The following is a 16,198-nucleotide window of genomic DNA, read 5'->3' on the forward strand; positions in this document are numbered from 1 at the left end:
TCTCTCCCTCTCTCTCTCTCTCTCTCTCTCTCTCTCTCTCTCTCTCTCTCTCTCTCTCTCTCTCTTTCTCTCTCTTTCTCTCTCCCTTCAGATGACACCTCATCCTCCAGGCCTCTCCACATGGGTTGGGTGTCTCACTTAGTGATCTTGGAGTAGTGACACTTCTTACATGGTGGTTAATTTTCCAAAAGGCAGGAAGTGAAAGTTTCCAGGAAATTAAGAGCTGTGCTTGAAACTGGCATAGTATCACTTTCTCTGAATTCTAGGGCCTACTCAGATTCAAGGGAGCGGAAAAAGAGACTCCACATCTTGGTGGAACAGACCAAGGTCACACTGCAAAAGCATACATGTGAGGGAAGCTACTGCTGCAGCAGTCTTTGAAAAATACATTTGGCCACAGTTAGCATAGTAGCCAAAGAGCTTCGACTCTGGAGGCAGAAAGCCTGAGTTCAAATCCTGCACTGCCACTTACCAGTTGTATAAACTCAGGCAAGCTATTTAGTCTCTCTGGGTCTCAGTTTCATCATCTGTAAAATGGGGAAAATAGTGTCTACATCATAACGTTAGGAAGATTAGATAAGTTAATTTGCAAAGTGGTTCTAATAGCGCCTGGCATATAACAAGTGTTATCTTACTGTATGTTAAAATGAAATAAAATTTATCACCATTTTAAGAAAGAGTTTCTATACTGAATATACATGATTATTGAATCAAAATACAATTTCCTACTGCATTTAAATTTCACAAGACTATGAGTGAGTCATGCTTAATAATGGAAGGCCTAATTATCCAAATTACACACATAACACTAATTATAACATGTGCATAATTTTGATTACATAACATATAAAGATAGAAATGTTTTATTACATGATATAGACTATGTTACATAAACTAATTGTACAAATGTATTTGTTGGTCTTGAGATAAGATGTATAAAGAGTTATAAACCATGAAATTCCTGATGGCTCTTCCTGTCTCTGTGTGTAAATCAAACTACTGTCAGAGATATGGGTCTCTTACTTTTCTTGATATTCAGAAATGACACTGCTGGTGTTGTCAGATCCATGATGGCTATTGACCATTCCTTGGGATGCATGTAGTGACCTGTTTCCAAGTGTATTTTATGTGGGCTCAGTAAAACATAAGGAGATTTTAAAGCACAACTTTGAGCAGCAGGTAGTAATGGGGTCTCCTCTGCCACTGAGAGAGCAAAACCTCAAGCAATCTTGTGACTTAAGATCTCATTTGAACCCATGTTGGCAAATGGGAAGCAGTACCACTAACTTTGTACATACAACTGAGGCTCCCCTCTGTGTTTGCACTACTTTCTACAGGGACATACCTACTAAACATTAGGACTTCAGATGGTCTTTCCTTCCATTCCAGAAAGGGTTTGTGGAGATGTTCTTGTCCCTGTGGCCCTGCACTAGTCCATAGGAAATTCCCAAAAGAGTCTTTCATGGGAAACTTGAGCAAATGAAATAGGAGGAAGGTGTGCGGTTAAATTCTATGTTAAACACCAAGGAAGGAACCATGAAACTCGATGTAGTCTTATAACTTCTCTATCCTTCATCTGAGGTTCTGCAATTCAGTGACTCTCTGACCTCCCTATTTAAAATCACAACTCACCCTCATTTTCCAGCCCCCTTGTCTACTTAATTCTCCAAAGCACTTTTGCCATTTTATATGCTATGTATTTTGTTTATCATCTGTTTCCTCCTATCAGAATGTAAATCCCAAGAGCACAGGGATTTTTGTCTGTTTTATTCTATGCACCTAAAACAGTGCCTGATGCATAGTTGGTGCTCAAGAATTACTGAGTGAATTTAAACTATCTTTGTCTCCACTGAGGCCATTCACTTGCAGATGGCATTTAACCCCTTTGCCTGCCCTCTACTCCTCTTCCCCTTTCAGCTGTGTTTAATGAGTGGAGAGATTATCCAGATGAGCCCCAAGATGAGTCTGATCTTCGAGCCAGCAGACCTGGAGCAGGCCTCACCAGCCACTGTGAGCAGGTCAGTCAGCCTCGCACTGGCACCCTGAGGGAATGTGTGGCCTCACCTACCCTAAAAACCCACAACTGTGATTAAGCCCTTGCACATCACCTGTGTATGTTGTCCCTCCAATTTGTCATAAAATCAGTCCTCAATCCACAGTGCTGGTAGGAGTCTAAGCACTTTGGAAAGGAGTTTGACAATATCTTCTCTAAGATTGAGTCTTCATTTGCCTCATGACCAGCAATTCTATTTCTGAGAAACTTTTGCACACATACAATAAAAGTCATGTACAAGAATTTTCAGAGTGGAGCATGGTTAGCAATAACAAACATTTGGAAAAAACCGAAAGGCCCATTAATAGTGAATTAATGTATAATAAAGTCACACATTTTTCTACCATTTTATTTTATTCCATATTATTTTCTAGATTTTTTTTAAAGTTTATTTTTGAGAGAGAGACAGACAGACAGACAGACAAACAGGCAGAGTATGAGCAGGGGAGAGGCAGAGAGAAAGGGAGACACAGAATCCAAAGCAGTCTCCAGGCTGTCAGCACAGCGCCCAACATAGGGCTTGAATTCATGAATGGTGAGATCATGATCTGAGCCAAAGTTGGATGCTTAAATGACTGAGCCACCCAGGTGCCCCAATTCTATTTTATTTTCATCATGATAAGAGTACTCTTTAATCCGCATCACCTATCTCAACAACCATCATTTTGTTTGCTATAACTAAGAGTCTATTTCTTGGTTTGCCTGTGTCGCTCTTTCTTTTTTTTTCCCTTTTGCTTGTTTGTTTCTTAAATTCCACATATGAGGGAGATCATATGGTATCTTTCTTTCTCTGACTGACTTATTTCACTTAGCATAATACTCTGTAGCTCCACCTATGTCATTGTAAATGTCAAGATTTCATTCTTTTTTGTGGATGAATAATATTCTATTGTATATACATACCCATCTTTTTTATCCATTCATCTATGGATTGCTTCCATAATATAGCTATTGTAAATAATGATGCAATAAACACAAGGGTGCATATATCTCTTTGATTTAGTGTTTTTGTAATATTTATATATCAGTCAAAATAAAGAAATTATATTGACCTGGAACTCTATGGATAAATCTTATTAAGTATAGGGGCACCTGGGTGGCTTAGTTGGTTAAGCATCCGACTTTCGCTTAGGTCATGATCTCGCAGTTCGTGGGTTCAAGCCCCACGTCGGGCTCTGTGCTGACTGCCAGCTCAGAGCCTGGAGCCTGTTTCAGTCTGTGACTCCCTCTCTCTCTGACCCTCCCCTGCTCACACTGTCTCTCTCTCTCTCCTAGAAATAAATAAAACATTAAAAAAAAAAGAATTTGTTAAAAAAAATCTTATTAAGTATAAAATCTTAGCAATATTATGTATAAAAGTAAGCCCACAATATTAAACATATCATAATGTCTCCATTTAAACTGCTAAAAACAACTGAAATAAATATGTTTACATTATAGGAACGTATAGAAATACTATAAAACTATAGAAGAAAGAAAGAAATCAAGATACAGGTGACCATGAGATTCAAGATACTGAGTTATGTCAGGTGGGGAAAGCCATGGGTATAGGATAAGGGAGACCAAATGGGTTAGATGAAAGTTATTGTCAAGATCCTAGCTTCTGTCTGGGTGGTGGGTTCATGGACACTCATGACGTTATTGAAAACCATTACCTAAGAAAGAAGAAAGGCCATGCATGGGCTAATAATAGTGTGCTGAGGATGACAATGAATCCAATCCTGTGCACCTGAAGTTCATAAAAAAAATAAAGTCAGCCCACATTCCAGAAGGCAGTGTCAGGGAATAGAAAGAGCAATGGCAAATTAGACCAACTTGGGCTCTCACCCTGGCCATGTCAGTATCTAGCTGTGTGACCTCTTCCAAGTCACTTAGCCTCTCTGAGCCAGTCTCCTCCTGTCTAAATCATGACCCTTAAGAAATGTTTAGAGATAAAGGGACCTAGCATAGTGCCTGACATGAAATAGATGCTCAATAAATGGTGACTGTATTATAATGGGGAAAAAAACCCATGTACTACATAAAATATCAGTACATGCTAATGATAATAATAGTTTCCATTGATTGAGTTTTCTATGTCCTGGAAATGATACTGAATTATTTGTTGGCATTTTCTTATTTAACTACTACAATAGCCTTATGAACTACATATTTTTTCTATTTCTTGATTTATGGACAAGGATGAAGAATTTAAGAGATAGTAAAGAAATCTTTCCCAAGGTCACTCAGATAGTAGAATCAGGGCTGGGATTTGAACACAGGTTTCTTTAACTCTCAAGACCAAGCTATTACCCACTGGTCTCCATTCTTTGCCGACAAATCTGGGCACTTTCCTTTTGGCCTGGAGCAGGCGAGGGTCTGTGCCCCACCCCAAGCTCCAGCCCCTTAATTTGCTGCGACTGCCTGCATTTACCCCACCCCTGTGTTCTTGGGAGCCCAGATGTGGACTAGGCTGGTTCTCTCTTTGTGCCTGCCAGGTGTGGGATGATCTACATGGAGCCCCATCAACTAGGCTGGAAGCCCTTGAAGGACTCCTACATGGACACCCTACCCGCTAGCCTGACTGAGGAGCACAAAGGATTGGTGAGACCATCAGGCTCCTTTACTTCCCTTCCCTCCTGTCTCCCTGCTATTCATTTCTAAAACCTTCTAGACTCATCTTTACCTTCTAATTACAGGATGCAAGAATGGGCAGCAGTTTCCCTACTTGCCTCTAGTTATCTTCTTTCCTGGCCATTTTTCCAACTTTCTTCTCCATGTAGAGAGGATGGGATATGGTCAATCTCTCCTTTTCTTTTACCTTCTCCATCACTCCCCAGCTCCCCAGTGGAGAATTCTGATGCTTGAGAAACATTCTGTAAGGTGGCTAGAATGTCACTTCTTTTCCCATTGCTCCACTAGCAGAAAGATCTCTAGACGTTGCCTAGATATAGGCCAGATTAGGAAAAGCTGTGTTCCTCTCTGTACTGCCACTCTGCATCCTGTGACCTCAACTTCATACCTCCCATATCTAGGAAGCTGGAGCCAGTTTAGAAAAGCTTGTATTACCGTATGTTTGCACGTATAGGAGGATTAGGAGGAACTTGACGGAGTAACAAGGGGGAGAAGAAGGGGGGAAATGGTGGGGGAAAGGGAGAGAAGCAAACCATGAGAGACTCTTGAATGATGACAAAAACTGAGGACTGATGGGTTTGGGGGGGAGGGGGGATGATGGACATGGAGGAGGGCACTTGTTGGGATGAGCACTGGGTGTTATGTGGAAACTAATTTGACAATAAACTATTAGAAAAAAAAAAAAGAAAAGCTTGTATTAGAGCTACTAAGAGTATCTGTCCCCTTCTTCCCTTCCTAAACATTCAGGTTAGGTGGGTACCTGAGCACACACTCAGCCTAGGGAAGTAGGAAGGGAGAACCCAAACTTTTGGTAGGCTTTTGTCTTTCCCTGCAAGTTCTAGGAAAGTTTCCCACTGAAGAATCCAAGAAAGGTATAGTTGGCCTCTCTTCTTACTTTGGAAACACTCTGGTGAGCTACGTAGGATGGCCCCATTCCTGTCACATTGATATGCATGTACCGTGTGTATAATCACATACATTTAAACAGATACATGCCCACAGGCACATCAAGAGATCAATCTACACAGCTGCACAGGAAGGCTTCAGTGCAACTCATCAGTGTCCTTAGCAAAAAGTCTAACTTCTTATCAGGGCCTCTGAGACCGCAGTTTGGCCCTTTCACCTTTCTGACATCATCACCTACCCTCTTCCCCAACTCATTACTCTGCAGCCCTTATATTTTGTTTCTATTCCTAGAAGACCCAAGGTTTTATCACCTCAAGGTTTTTGTACCTTTTCTTCCTCTTCCTGGAAATATCCCATTTTATCTTGTGAGGGATGATTTACCTTCATCATCTGAACATAAAGGCCTCCTCCTCTAAGAAGACTTCCCTGACCATCCTACTAAACTCTCCCCGTTATTCCCCATTGTAGCATCTTTATTTGTTTCCTGCTAGTACTTTCTATAATTTTTAAGTAGTTTATTTATTTTCTTGCTTGTTTATTTATTTTTGATTATCTTATTTATTTTTTGTCTCCCCTACCCTTCAGTAATTACTGCGAGGGCAGGGATATTGTCTATGTTGTGAGTTGTTTATCCTCAGCACCTACAGCACTGTTTACTAGATATTCAATAAATATTTGTTGGCTGGATGAATATACCACATATCCATGTACACATGTATACATAGTCATATGTGTTCGTGTGTATGTATTCATATATACATATAATGCATCTATATATTTATATATGTATATGTATCAACATATGTATATATGTGTGTGTATATATATATGTACATATATATATACATGTATTTATTTAGTGATGACCTGTCTACTTCCCAAAAAATGACTTAAGGTAATTTACAGTGACAGCTGCAAATATTTTAACAAAAATGAAAAAATATCCCAAATAAAAGATAAAGGATAAATTTTTTGGAAAGAGTAAATGGGGTGAAGAACAGGGACAAGAATCATATGTATGTGTAAATAAGTACCTACATACATACGTACATACATACATAGAGATAATTACTGAAAATGAGCCCCAAACTTAGCTCTGCGCTTCCTATGGCCACTTTACACAGGAGTCCAGCCTAAAGTTATTTGAAAATCTTCTTTAGGGTTCCTAATGATTTTATACAAGCAAATCAGATGCCCAGTCTGTGTCCTAAAACTGTTTTGTGTGTCTTGTAGCAGACTCACAGTAGCTCCAAGCCTCTGAGTATCCAGCTCTGGGGAGTCAAATGGGAGGGGGAGGGGTGGTCTGTGGGCTGCATGGTCCATTGAGTAGGAAGCTTGAGTCAGGGCCCTTGATACGTATGGTCCTTTCCCCAGTACACCTACATTCAAAAATAATTACCAACTTTAGCAGCATCTCCAGCCTTCCAGAGGTGTACCAAGCCCTTAGTCTTAAACTCATTCTTTGATATTTTCAAATTTCATTTCTACTTTCAGGTCAATGACATGTTCATGTGGCTTGTCCAGCCCTGCCTGGATTTTATTCACGTTCAGTGTAAGTTTGTGGTCCAAACTTCTCCGATCCACCTTGCCTTCTCAATGATGAGACTGTACTCCTCTCTGCTTGGTATGTGTTACTACAGTTCTTAAGCCAGATGACAGTGGGGTATGTGCGGGATGTTTCTTCCTCTCCGTCTCTTGTATTCCTGCCCTGTCCATGAGTCACAACGAGACTGGCATTTTAGTCTAGAACAAGCAAGACTTTGGAGTGTAGATAGTAGAGTTTAGTGCAAAGAATCCATGTTTTGGAGTATTAACCTTAATCTTGGATTGATTTCCTGGATGTTTTTATGCAAATCACTCCATCCTTTCTCATGTTAGTTTTCTTATCCACACAATGGGGATAATAATCTCTGTACCTCTTTACTAACTAGGATATCCTGGAAGGAAATGAATTTAGATGATACATGTGAATGTATCTTAGAAAAAAAAGATTCTGTAAAAAATAAGACTACAGATTTTCCTATGTTAAGAAAACTTACAAAAATCTGAATTCACAAAATACATGGTTACACTGTTAAGAGAAATAATCACATTTCTCTAGATTACAAAACTAGGGAACTTCTCCAGGACATGAGAAGTACATAAATCATAGAACCATTTGTTTAAAGATCCTGGAGAAGTTCCCTGTAACCATCTCACATAAATCAAATTTCATTGAATTCTGTGGGAGATGACAAAAGATGTGTCCATTTGGAGAACTTTTATTGGATGCCATTTCTTTTTCAAGACCTCACAGAATTCAAACTCAAGATGGATCTTCCTAGAACTTCTGTTACCTGTACATTTTCTCACCTCCTTGCTTTCAGAGGCATTAGAGGAACAGATAAAAAAATGTAACATGGTGAACCATTGAGTGGAGACTTTGGCTAAATATTATATGATTCTTCTGAAATTAAAATTACAGGCAATTTTCTCAAAAGCACATTAACTGCATACAATGCCATATATTTACATCATTAGTTGCAAATTTTGCGTATTTTCCCAAGCCCTGTTTCCTGTCCTTATGTTATATCTCCTCCAGGAAAGAAGGCATCACATGAGAAATGGACTCATTGTCCCCAGCACCAAGTGACCTAGTCTCTTGCCTTCCCAAATCTATAGCCATGAGTCCTATCATGAGTGTTGAAAGACACATAGCTACTAAAAACTGGGGACTATGTTTGAACACAGACATACCTGATTTCAGAGCCCTAACTTTTTCCTCTGTCAGTGCTAAAATACAGGAGTATGATAACTATGATTAATCAGCAAGACCTTGAGATAAGGAATACTAAATACATTTTTTAGCCTTTTATTTTAAAGTAATTTAGACTTGCAAAAAAATTGCTAAAAGACTATATTGAGTCATATATCCCTTCACCTAGCTTCCTTTAAAGTTAACATCTTATAGGGGCGCCTGGGTGGCTTAGTCGGTTAAGCGTCCGACTTTTGCTTAGGCCATGATCTCGCGGTTCGTGGGTTCGAGCCCCGCGCCAGGCTCTGTGCTGACTGCCAGTCCAGAGCCTGGAGCCTGTTTCAGAGTCTGTGACTCCCTCTCTCTCTGACCCTCCCCTGCTCATGCTGTCTCTCTCTCTCTCCTAGAAATAAATAAAACATTTAAAAAAAAAAAAAAAGTTAACATCTTATATAACCAAGGCACACTGATCAGAATAAGAAAATTAACATTGATACTAGACTATTAACTACACTACAGACTTCATTTGAAGGTCATCAGTTCATCAGTTTGTCCACAAATGTCCTTTATCTGTTCTAGGATGCAATTCAGGAAGTTACTTTTTTTTTTTTAACTGTTGTATCTCATTCATCTCCTCCTTTCTTTGACAGCTCCTCAGTCTTTCCTTGCCCTTTTTTTTTTTTTTTTTTTTAAGTAAACCCAGCATGGGGCTCAAACTGATGACCTGAAATTAAGAGTCACATTGTCTACTGACTGACCCAGCTGGGCACCCCTTTCCTTGCCTTTTATAACTTGGTTGCCAATTATTTTATAGAAGGTCTCTCACTTTAAATTTACCTCATGTTTTCTCATAGTTAGATTGGGGTTATGCATTTCCAGTAAGAATACCACAAAAGTGATTATGTATCTTTCAAAGTATATCATCGAGCGGTACATGTTGTTGCTATATGTGATGACTGGTGAAGCCTCTGTTCAAAGTTAGCTTTGGTCAAAGCCACATTTCTCCACTGTAAGAGAAATGTTACTATGTTTTCTTTTATAATTAATAAGTGTTTGCAGGGGGGAGACAATTTGAAACTATGCACATATCCTATTTTCCCCTCAAATTTTTACCCACTGATTTAATGTCCATTAGTGGGTCTTGCCTACCATGGTTATTACAGTGATATTTGCCTAATATTAATTTTCTATTTCTTTGTGTATTCCTTCTATATTTACCAATTAGAATTATTCTGTAAGGAAGAGCTATTCTTCCCTATTTATTTGCTAATTCAGTTATTTGCTGATTGAAGTATGAACTCACAGATATTTATTTTATCCTATGGGTTATAATCTAATGGTATAGTTATTTTGTTCCTCAAATGTCTTCACCCATTGAGAGCTCCTTCAAGTTGGTGCCCATGTCCTTTCAAAATTAGAAAAATTATTAAAAACTAGCAAAAATATGTAGACAAAGGATCTGGCAGGTGATGGCCATGCAGCCACTACCATTCCCCTCCGCAGAGCCCTCACATACAAGAACACCCAGTTCACATTGTTTAGATCTATATATAAGCAGATATTTGCAGCTTTTCCTAAGGTTCCTTTTTCTTGCTTTTAGATGAAATCAGGAGAGTAGACCAGGAGAACAGTGAATTATTTGAAGGCCTGACAAGCCAACAGATCTTTCTCTGGCTTCAAGGTCTATTCCTCTTTGCCTTGGTGTGGACCGTGGCTGGCACCATCAATGCAGACAGCAGAAAGAAATTTGATCTGTTTTTCCGCAACCTGATCATGGGCATGGATGATAATAATCCAAGGCCCAAAACTGTCAAACTCACCAAAAACAACATCTTTCCAGAAAGAGGTAACTTAGTACCTGTTTGTTTTGTCTTGCTATAAATAATCTGGATCATATGGTTCCAAAATCCAGTCAAAATGTGTGGCCCAAGTTAAGGCTTTACAATGGCCTGGAGAGATTTTGTAGCTTGCCTGATGGGATTCAAGATCTTCAGGGTTGGCCCACGTGTGTAAGAGATGGATGGCCCTGAAGTCAGGGTCTTCTGGGATGTTTTAAGTGTTGTTTTCATTTAGAAAAGTTGATATACCTTTTTTTTTTTTCCAAAAAGTTACCCATAATTCCATCACTCAAACAGGCTCCAGGAGACAGAATGAGAAATACGGCACATTTGTGTTTTTTTTATTCCCTTCTAGTCCTGTTCTGGGTGTTTACATTCATTGTGATTATGGTGTTAATATTTGTTGTAATTTTGTCATAATCAAATTTCATATTGAAATGTTTCCATTTTACCATATACATTATCTTCAAAATGATCACTTTAATGATCTGTAAATATTCTATGTGTGACATCATTTGCCAAAAGATCAAGATTTTTTTTCTTTTAAGTGACTTTTACTATTCTTTTTCTTACCACCATAAATGATATATAAAATTTAGAAAATAGAGAATAGCAGAAATTAAAATCAATCTTTCTCCCTTTCTCTCTCGCCCTCCCTCTCTCCCTTCTCTCCCTCTTCCTCCCTCCCTCCCCCCCCTCTCCTTCCCTCCCTCCCTTGCTTCCTCCCTTCCTTCTTTCCTCCTCCTTCCTCTTTTACTTCTTCTTTGGTTAAGAAGATTCTTTTTTATTTTGGTAAAATATGCATAACATAAAAATTTACCATTTTAACCATTTTTAAGTATATAGTTCAGTGGTATTAAACATTGTTGTGCAACCATTACCACATTCATCTCCAGAACTTTTTTTTAAATGTTTTTTATTTATTTCTGAGAGAGAGTCAGNAGATGTCAGCACAGAGCCTGACGCGGGGCTCGAACCCAAACCCACAAACAGTGAGGTCATGACCTGAGCCGAAGTTGGACGCTTAACCAACTGAGCCACCCAGGCGCCCCCAGAACTTTTTTCATCTTCCCAAACTGAACTCCATATTCTGTAAACACTACCTCTCCGTTTCCCCCTCCCCTTTGTGCCCCTACCCGCAGCAACCATCATCCTACTTTCAGTCTTTCTAAATCTGACTACTCTAGGTACCTCGTATAAGTAGAATCACATGGTATTTGTCCTTTTTTGGCAAGTTTATTTCACTTAGTAATAATTTCAAAATTTATCCATCTTGTGGCATGTGTCAGAATTTCTTTCCTTTTTAAGGCTGAATAATACTCATCGTGTATATGTATCGCATTTTGTTCCTCTGTTCATCTGTTGATAGACACTTGAGTTATTCTCACATTTTGACTACTGTGAATAATGTAGATATAAACATGAGTGTACAAATATTTATTTGAGTCTCTTTTGTTTCTTCTGGCTATATGCTCAAAAGTGGAATTTATGTTTTTTAAGTTTTTTTATTTTGAGAGAGAGAGAGATAGCATGTGCACGAGTTGCGGAGGGGTAGAGAGAGAGAAAGAGAGAGAATCCCAAGCAGGCTCCACACTGTCAGCTCAGAGACTGACGTGGAGCTCAGGCTCAAGAACCATGAGATCATTACCTGAGTCGAAACCAGGAGCCTGACGCTTAACTGACTTAGCCACCAAGAAACCCCTTATAAGTGAAATTTATAGATCATATAGTAATTCTGTGTTTAAGTTTGTGAGAAATTGCCACAATGTTTTTCATAGTGGTTATACCATTATACATCCCCACCAGAAATGCACAAGAATTCTACTTTCTTCACATTCTCATGTATTGTTTTGTCTTGTTTTTTAGAATAGCTATCCTGACAGGTATGAAGTGAATTCTTGAGTTTTTAAGAAAAAATATGAATAGATCATATAATAAAAAAAGATAAATATTTTTAAAAAGACAACCACTATTAACATTTTGGTAATCATCCATTTAGACATTTCCCTATGCCTATAGATTTGTTTTTTCAAATATGGGATCATTTTGCACTTATTTCCTAGTTATTTTCTAGTTTTTGCTATCATTAACAACATTGTGATGAACAGTGTTCAAGTGGTCACCTTCTTAATCCATGATTAGCTGAACCAAGGATCAGTAAAATTTTAAAGCTTTGATTGCTAAATTTCCCTTTTGCCTCCTCAGTCCTGAATATTACCCCCCCCTTTTTTTTTTTTTAGATCTTGGGCAATTTGAAATGTGAAAATACTATTTCATTTTAGCTTTCTTCTCTTTGTAAAACAATATCTTTTTAGGTTTATTTATTTATTTTGAGGGAGAGGGAGCAGGGGAGGGGTAAAAAGAGAGGGAGAGAGAGAGAATCCTAAGCAGGCTCCATGCTGTCAGAGCAGAGCCCAATGTGAGACTTGAACCCAACAGTGAGATCATGACTTGAACTGAAACCAAGAGTCAGATGCTCAACTGACTGAGCCACTGAGGCACCCCTGTAAAAAAAATACTTCAATAGACTTTAATTTTAGAGCAGTTTTAGGTTTATAGAAAAAATGAACATAAAGTGCAGCGTTTCCCATGCCCCTTTCCCAAACTACCTCTCTTTCCCAGTTTCCTCTGTTATTAACATCTTGAATTAGTGTGGTATACTTGTGACAACTAATGAATCAATATTGATCATTATTATTAACTAAAGTCCATAGTTTACATTGAGTTTCACTCTTCATGTTGTACACTTCTAAGAGTTTTGACAAACAATGTCATCTATTCACCATTACAGTATCATACAGAATAGTTTAACATTACCCTGAAAATCCCCTAATCCCACCTATTCATCCTTCCCTCCCTCTTAACTCCAGGCAACCATTGATTGTTTTTCTGTCTGTACAGTTTCGCCGTTTCCAAGGTGTGATACAGTTCGAATCATATAGTGTGTAGCCTTTTCAGATTGGCTTCTTTCACTTAGTAATATGCATTTAAGACATTTTACATCTTCGTGTGCTTTGATAGCTTATTTCTTCTTATCAAAGAATAACACTCCATTGTATGGATATTTATCCATTCACCTATTAAAGGGCATTTGGTTTATTCCAATTTGGGGAAATTTAAAATGAAGCACGTATAAACATTCAGGTAAAGTTTTTTGTATGGACTTAAATTTTCAGTTTGTTTAGTGAATACCTAGGAGTGTGATTACCGGATCATACTGTAAGCCTGTGTTTAGCTTTATAAGAAACTGTCAAATATATCTTCCAAAGTGGCTGTACAATTTTTTATTTCTATCAGCAATGAATGAGAGTTCCTGTTTCTTTACATCTGCCTCAGTATTTGATACTGTCAGTATTGGATTTTAGCAATTCTAATAGGCATGTAGTGGTATCTTGTTTTAACTTGCAACTCCCTAAGGACATATGATGTTGAGCATCTTTATTTTTTTAAGATTTTTGTTTTTAGATTTTTTTATGTTTAAGTAATCTCTACACCCAATGTGGGGCTCGAACTTACAACCCCAAGATCAGTCAGAAGCTCTACTCACTGAGCCAGCCAGGCACCCCTTGAGCATCTTTTCATATTCTTTTTTTTTTTTTTTTTATGTTTTTTATTTATTTCTAGGAGAGAGAGAGACAGCGTGAGCAGGGGAGGGCCAGAGAGAGAGGGAGTCACAGACTGAAACAGGCTCCAGGCTCTGAGCTGGCAGTCAGCACAGAGCCCAACGCGGGGCTCGAACCCACGAACCGTGAGATCATGACCCAAGCGAAAGTCGGACGCTTAACCGACTAAGCCACCCAGGCGCCCCATCTTTTCATATTCTTATATACCATCTATGTATCTTCTTTGGGGAGTTGCTGTTCAGATGTTTGACTCAATTTTAAATTAGATTGTTTCTTAATGTTGAGTTTTAAGTGTTTTTCGTATATTTTAGATATAAATCCTTTATCAGATATTTGTTTGGCAGACTGTGGCTTGTCTTTTCATTCTCTTAACAGTGTCTTCCAGAGAGGGTAAGTTTTGAAGTTTAGTGAAGTCCACCTTGCCAATTTTTTCTTTCATGGGTCAAGCTTTTTCTGTTGCACCTAAAAAGTCACCACTTAAACCCAAAGTCATCTAGATTTTTTTCTTATGTTATCTTCTAGAAGTGTTATAGTTTTGTGTATTACATTTAAATCTATCATCCATTTCAAATTAATTTTTGTGAAAGGTGTAAACTCTGTGTCTAGGTTCTATTTGTCTATAGATGTCTACTTGTTACAGGGCCAGTTTTTGAAAAGACTATTCTCCATTGAATTGTCTTTGCTCCTTTGTCAAAAATCACTTGACTGTATTTGTGTGTGAGCATATTTTTGGGTTCTCTAGTCTGTTCCACTGATCTGTCCATTCTTTTACCAATACTGTACTGTCTTAATTACTATAGCTTCATAATAAGTCTTCATAATATGAAGTTGGGCGATAGAAGTCCTCTGACTTTTTCCCCCCCTTCATTATTGTGTTGGCTGTTCTAGATATTTCACATTTCCATATAAACTTTAGAATCATCTTGTCAATATCTACAGAATAACTTGTTGGGAGTTTTGTTGGGATTGTGTTGAAAAGTACTGGCATCTGAACAATTTTGAGTTTTCCTATCCATGAACATGGATTCTATCTCCGTTTATTTAGATCTTGCTTGATTTCCTTCATCAGCGTTTTGTAGTTTTCCTCATATTAGCTCTTATACATTTTTATTAGATTTATACCAACTATCTCATATTTTTGCTGCTAATGTAAATAGCATGTAATGTAATGTAATGTAAATGAATTTTTAATTTCAAATTCCTATTTTTCATTTCTGATATCTAGGAAAACCCTGGACTTTTGTGTATTAACCTTGTATCCTACAACCTTGTTATAGTCACTTAAAAGCTGCAGTAGTTTTTGGTTGGTTAATTCTGTTGGGATTTCCTGAATGATCATGCCATCAGCAAACAAAGACAGTTTTATTTCTTCCTTTTATTTCCTTTTTTTTGTTTTGTTTTTTTGGTCTATTCCATAAGCTATGACTTCTTGTATGATGTTATATAGGAGTGATTAGAGGGAACATCCTTATCTTAGGGGGAATGTATCTAGTTCCTTGCTTTCAGTATGAGGTTAGCTGTAAGTGTTTTGTTGATGTTCTCTATCAAGTTGAGGAAGTTGCCCTCTATACCTAGTTTACTGAGTTTTTGTCACGAATTGGTGTTAAATTTTGTCAGATGCTTTGAATTTGTCAGGGCCTTTCTGAATTTATTGAGATCATGTGAATTTTCCTCTGTAGCCTCTTTCTGTAATAGATTACATTAATTGATTTTTTTAAATCATCTTCATTTATTATTTCTACAAAAGATTTTCTTTTTTTTTTAGATGTAGAGCCAAAGTTCTGATCAATATCATTTTCCTTCTCTCTGAAAAAATTCTATTTCCTGTGGGGCTGACCTGCTGATTATGATTGTCCTCAGTTTTTTGTTTGCTGAGAAAGCTTTTATTTCTCTAGTTTGAAAATATAATCTCAGTGGATACAGAATTTTATCATGGTGAGTTTTTTTCCACCAACACTTTAAATATTTCCTTCTACTCTGTTCTTTCTGGCATACTTTCTGATGGAAAGTCTACTATAATTCTTATCTTTGTTCCTCTATAGGAAAGATCTTCCCCAACAAACTGATGTTTTTCCGGATTTTCTCTTTGTCTTTGGTTTTCTGCTGTTTGGTTATATTACTCCCAGGTGTTGAATACTGGGTGTTTTTCTTCCTTCATATTTTCTGAGCTACCTGGTGCTATAAGTTGATACTATCATTAACTTCCAAAAGTTCTTGGCCATTGAATACTTATGCTTTCTTGTCTCTTCTTTTTCTGGTATTCCCAGTATTAATATCTTAAACCATTTGTAATTGGCCACAATTATCCAATAATCTATTCTTTTTAAAAATTTTTTCCTCCATTTACTTCAGTTTGGTAAATTTATATTGTCATATATTCCAACTCATCGATTCTTTTCTAGGCTGCATCCAGCCTATTAATAAGCCTATC

General features: G+C 37.8%; 1 protein-coding gene across 1 annotated transcript in view; it reads left to right on the forward strand.

Moving 5' to 3' along the window:
- Positions 1–16,198, forward strand: part of DNAH3 (dynein axonemal heavy chain 3) — a 165,782-nt gene that overhangs the window by 86,397 nt on the left and 63,187 nt on the right. Inside the window, exons 37-40 of the mRNA XM_077760528.1 lie at positions 1,918–2,018; positions 4,531–4,636; positions 7,067–7,196; positions 9,907–10,152. Of these exons, the coding sequence (XP_077616654.1) occupies positions 1,918–2,018; positions 4,531–4,636; positions 7,067–7,196; positions 9,907–10,152 (583 nt within the window). The remainder of the gene's footprint in view (positions 1–1,917; positions 2,019–4,530; positions 4,637–7,066; positions 7,197–9,906; positions 10,153–16,198) is intronic.

The sequence above is a fragment of the Crocuta crocuta genome, unplaced genomic scaffold, assembly GCF_008692635.1.
Source record: "Crocuta crocuta isolate KB4526 unplaced genomic scaffold, BGI_CrCroc_1.0 scaffold73, whole genome shotgun sequence".
Taxonomy (NCBI): Eukaryota; Metazoa; Chordata; class Mammalia; order Carnivora; family Hyaenidae; genus Crocuta; species Crocuta crocuta.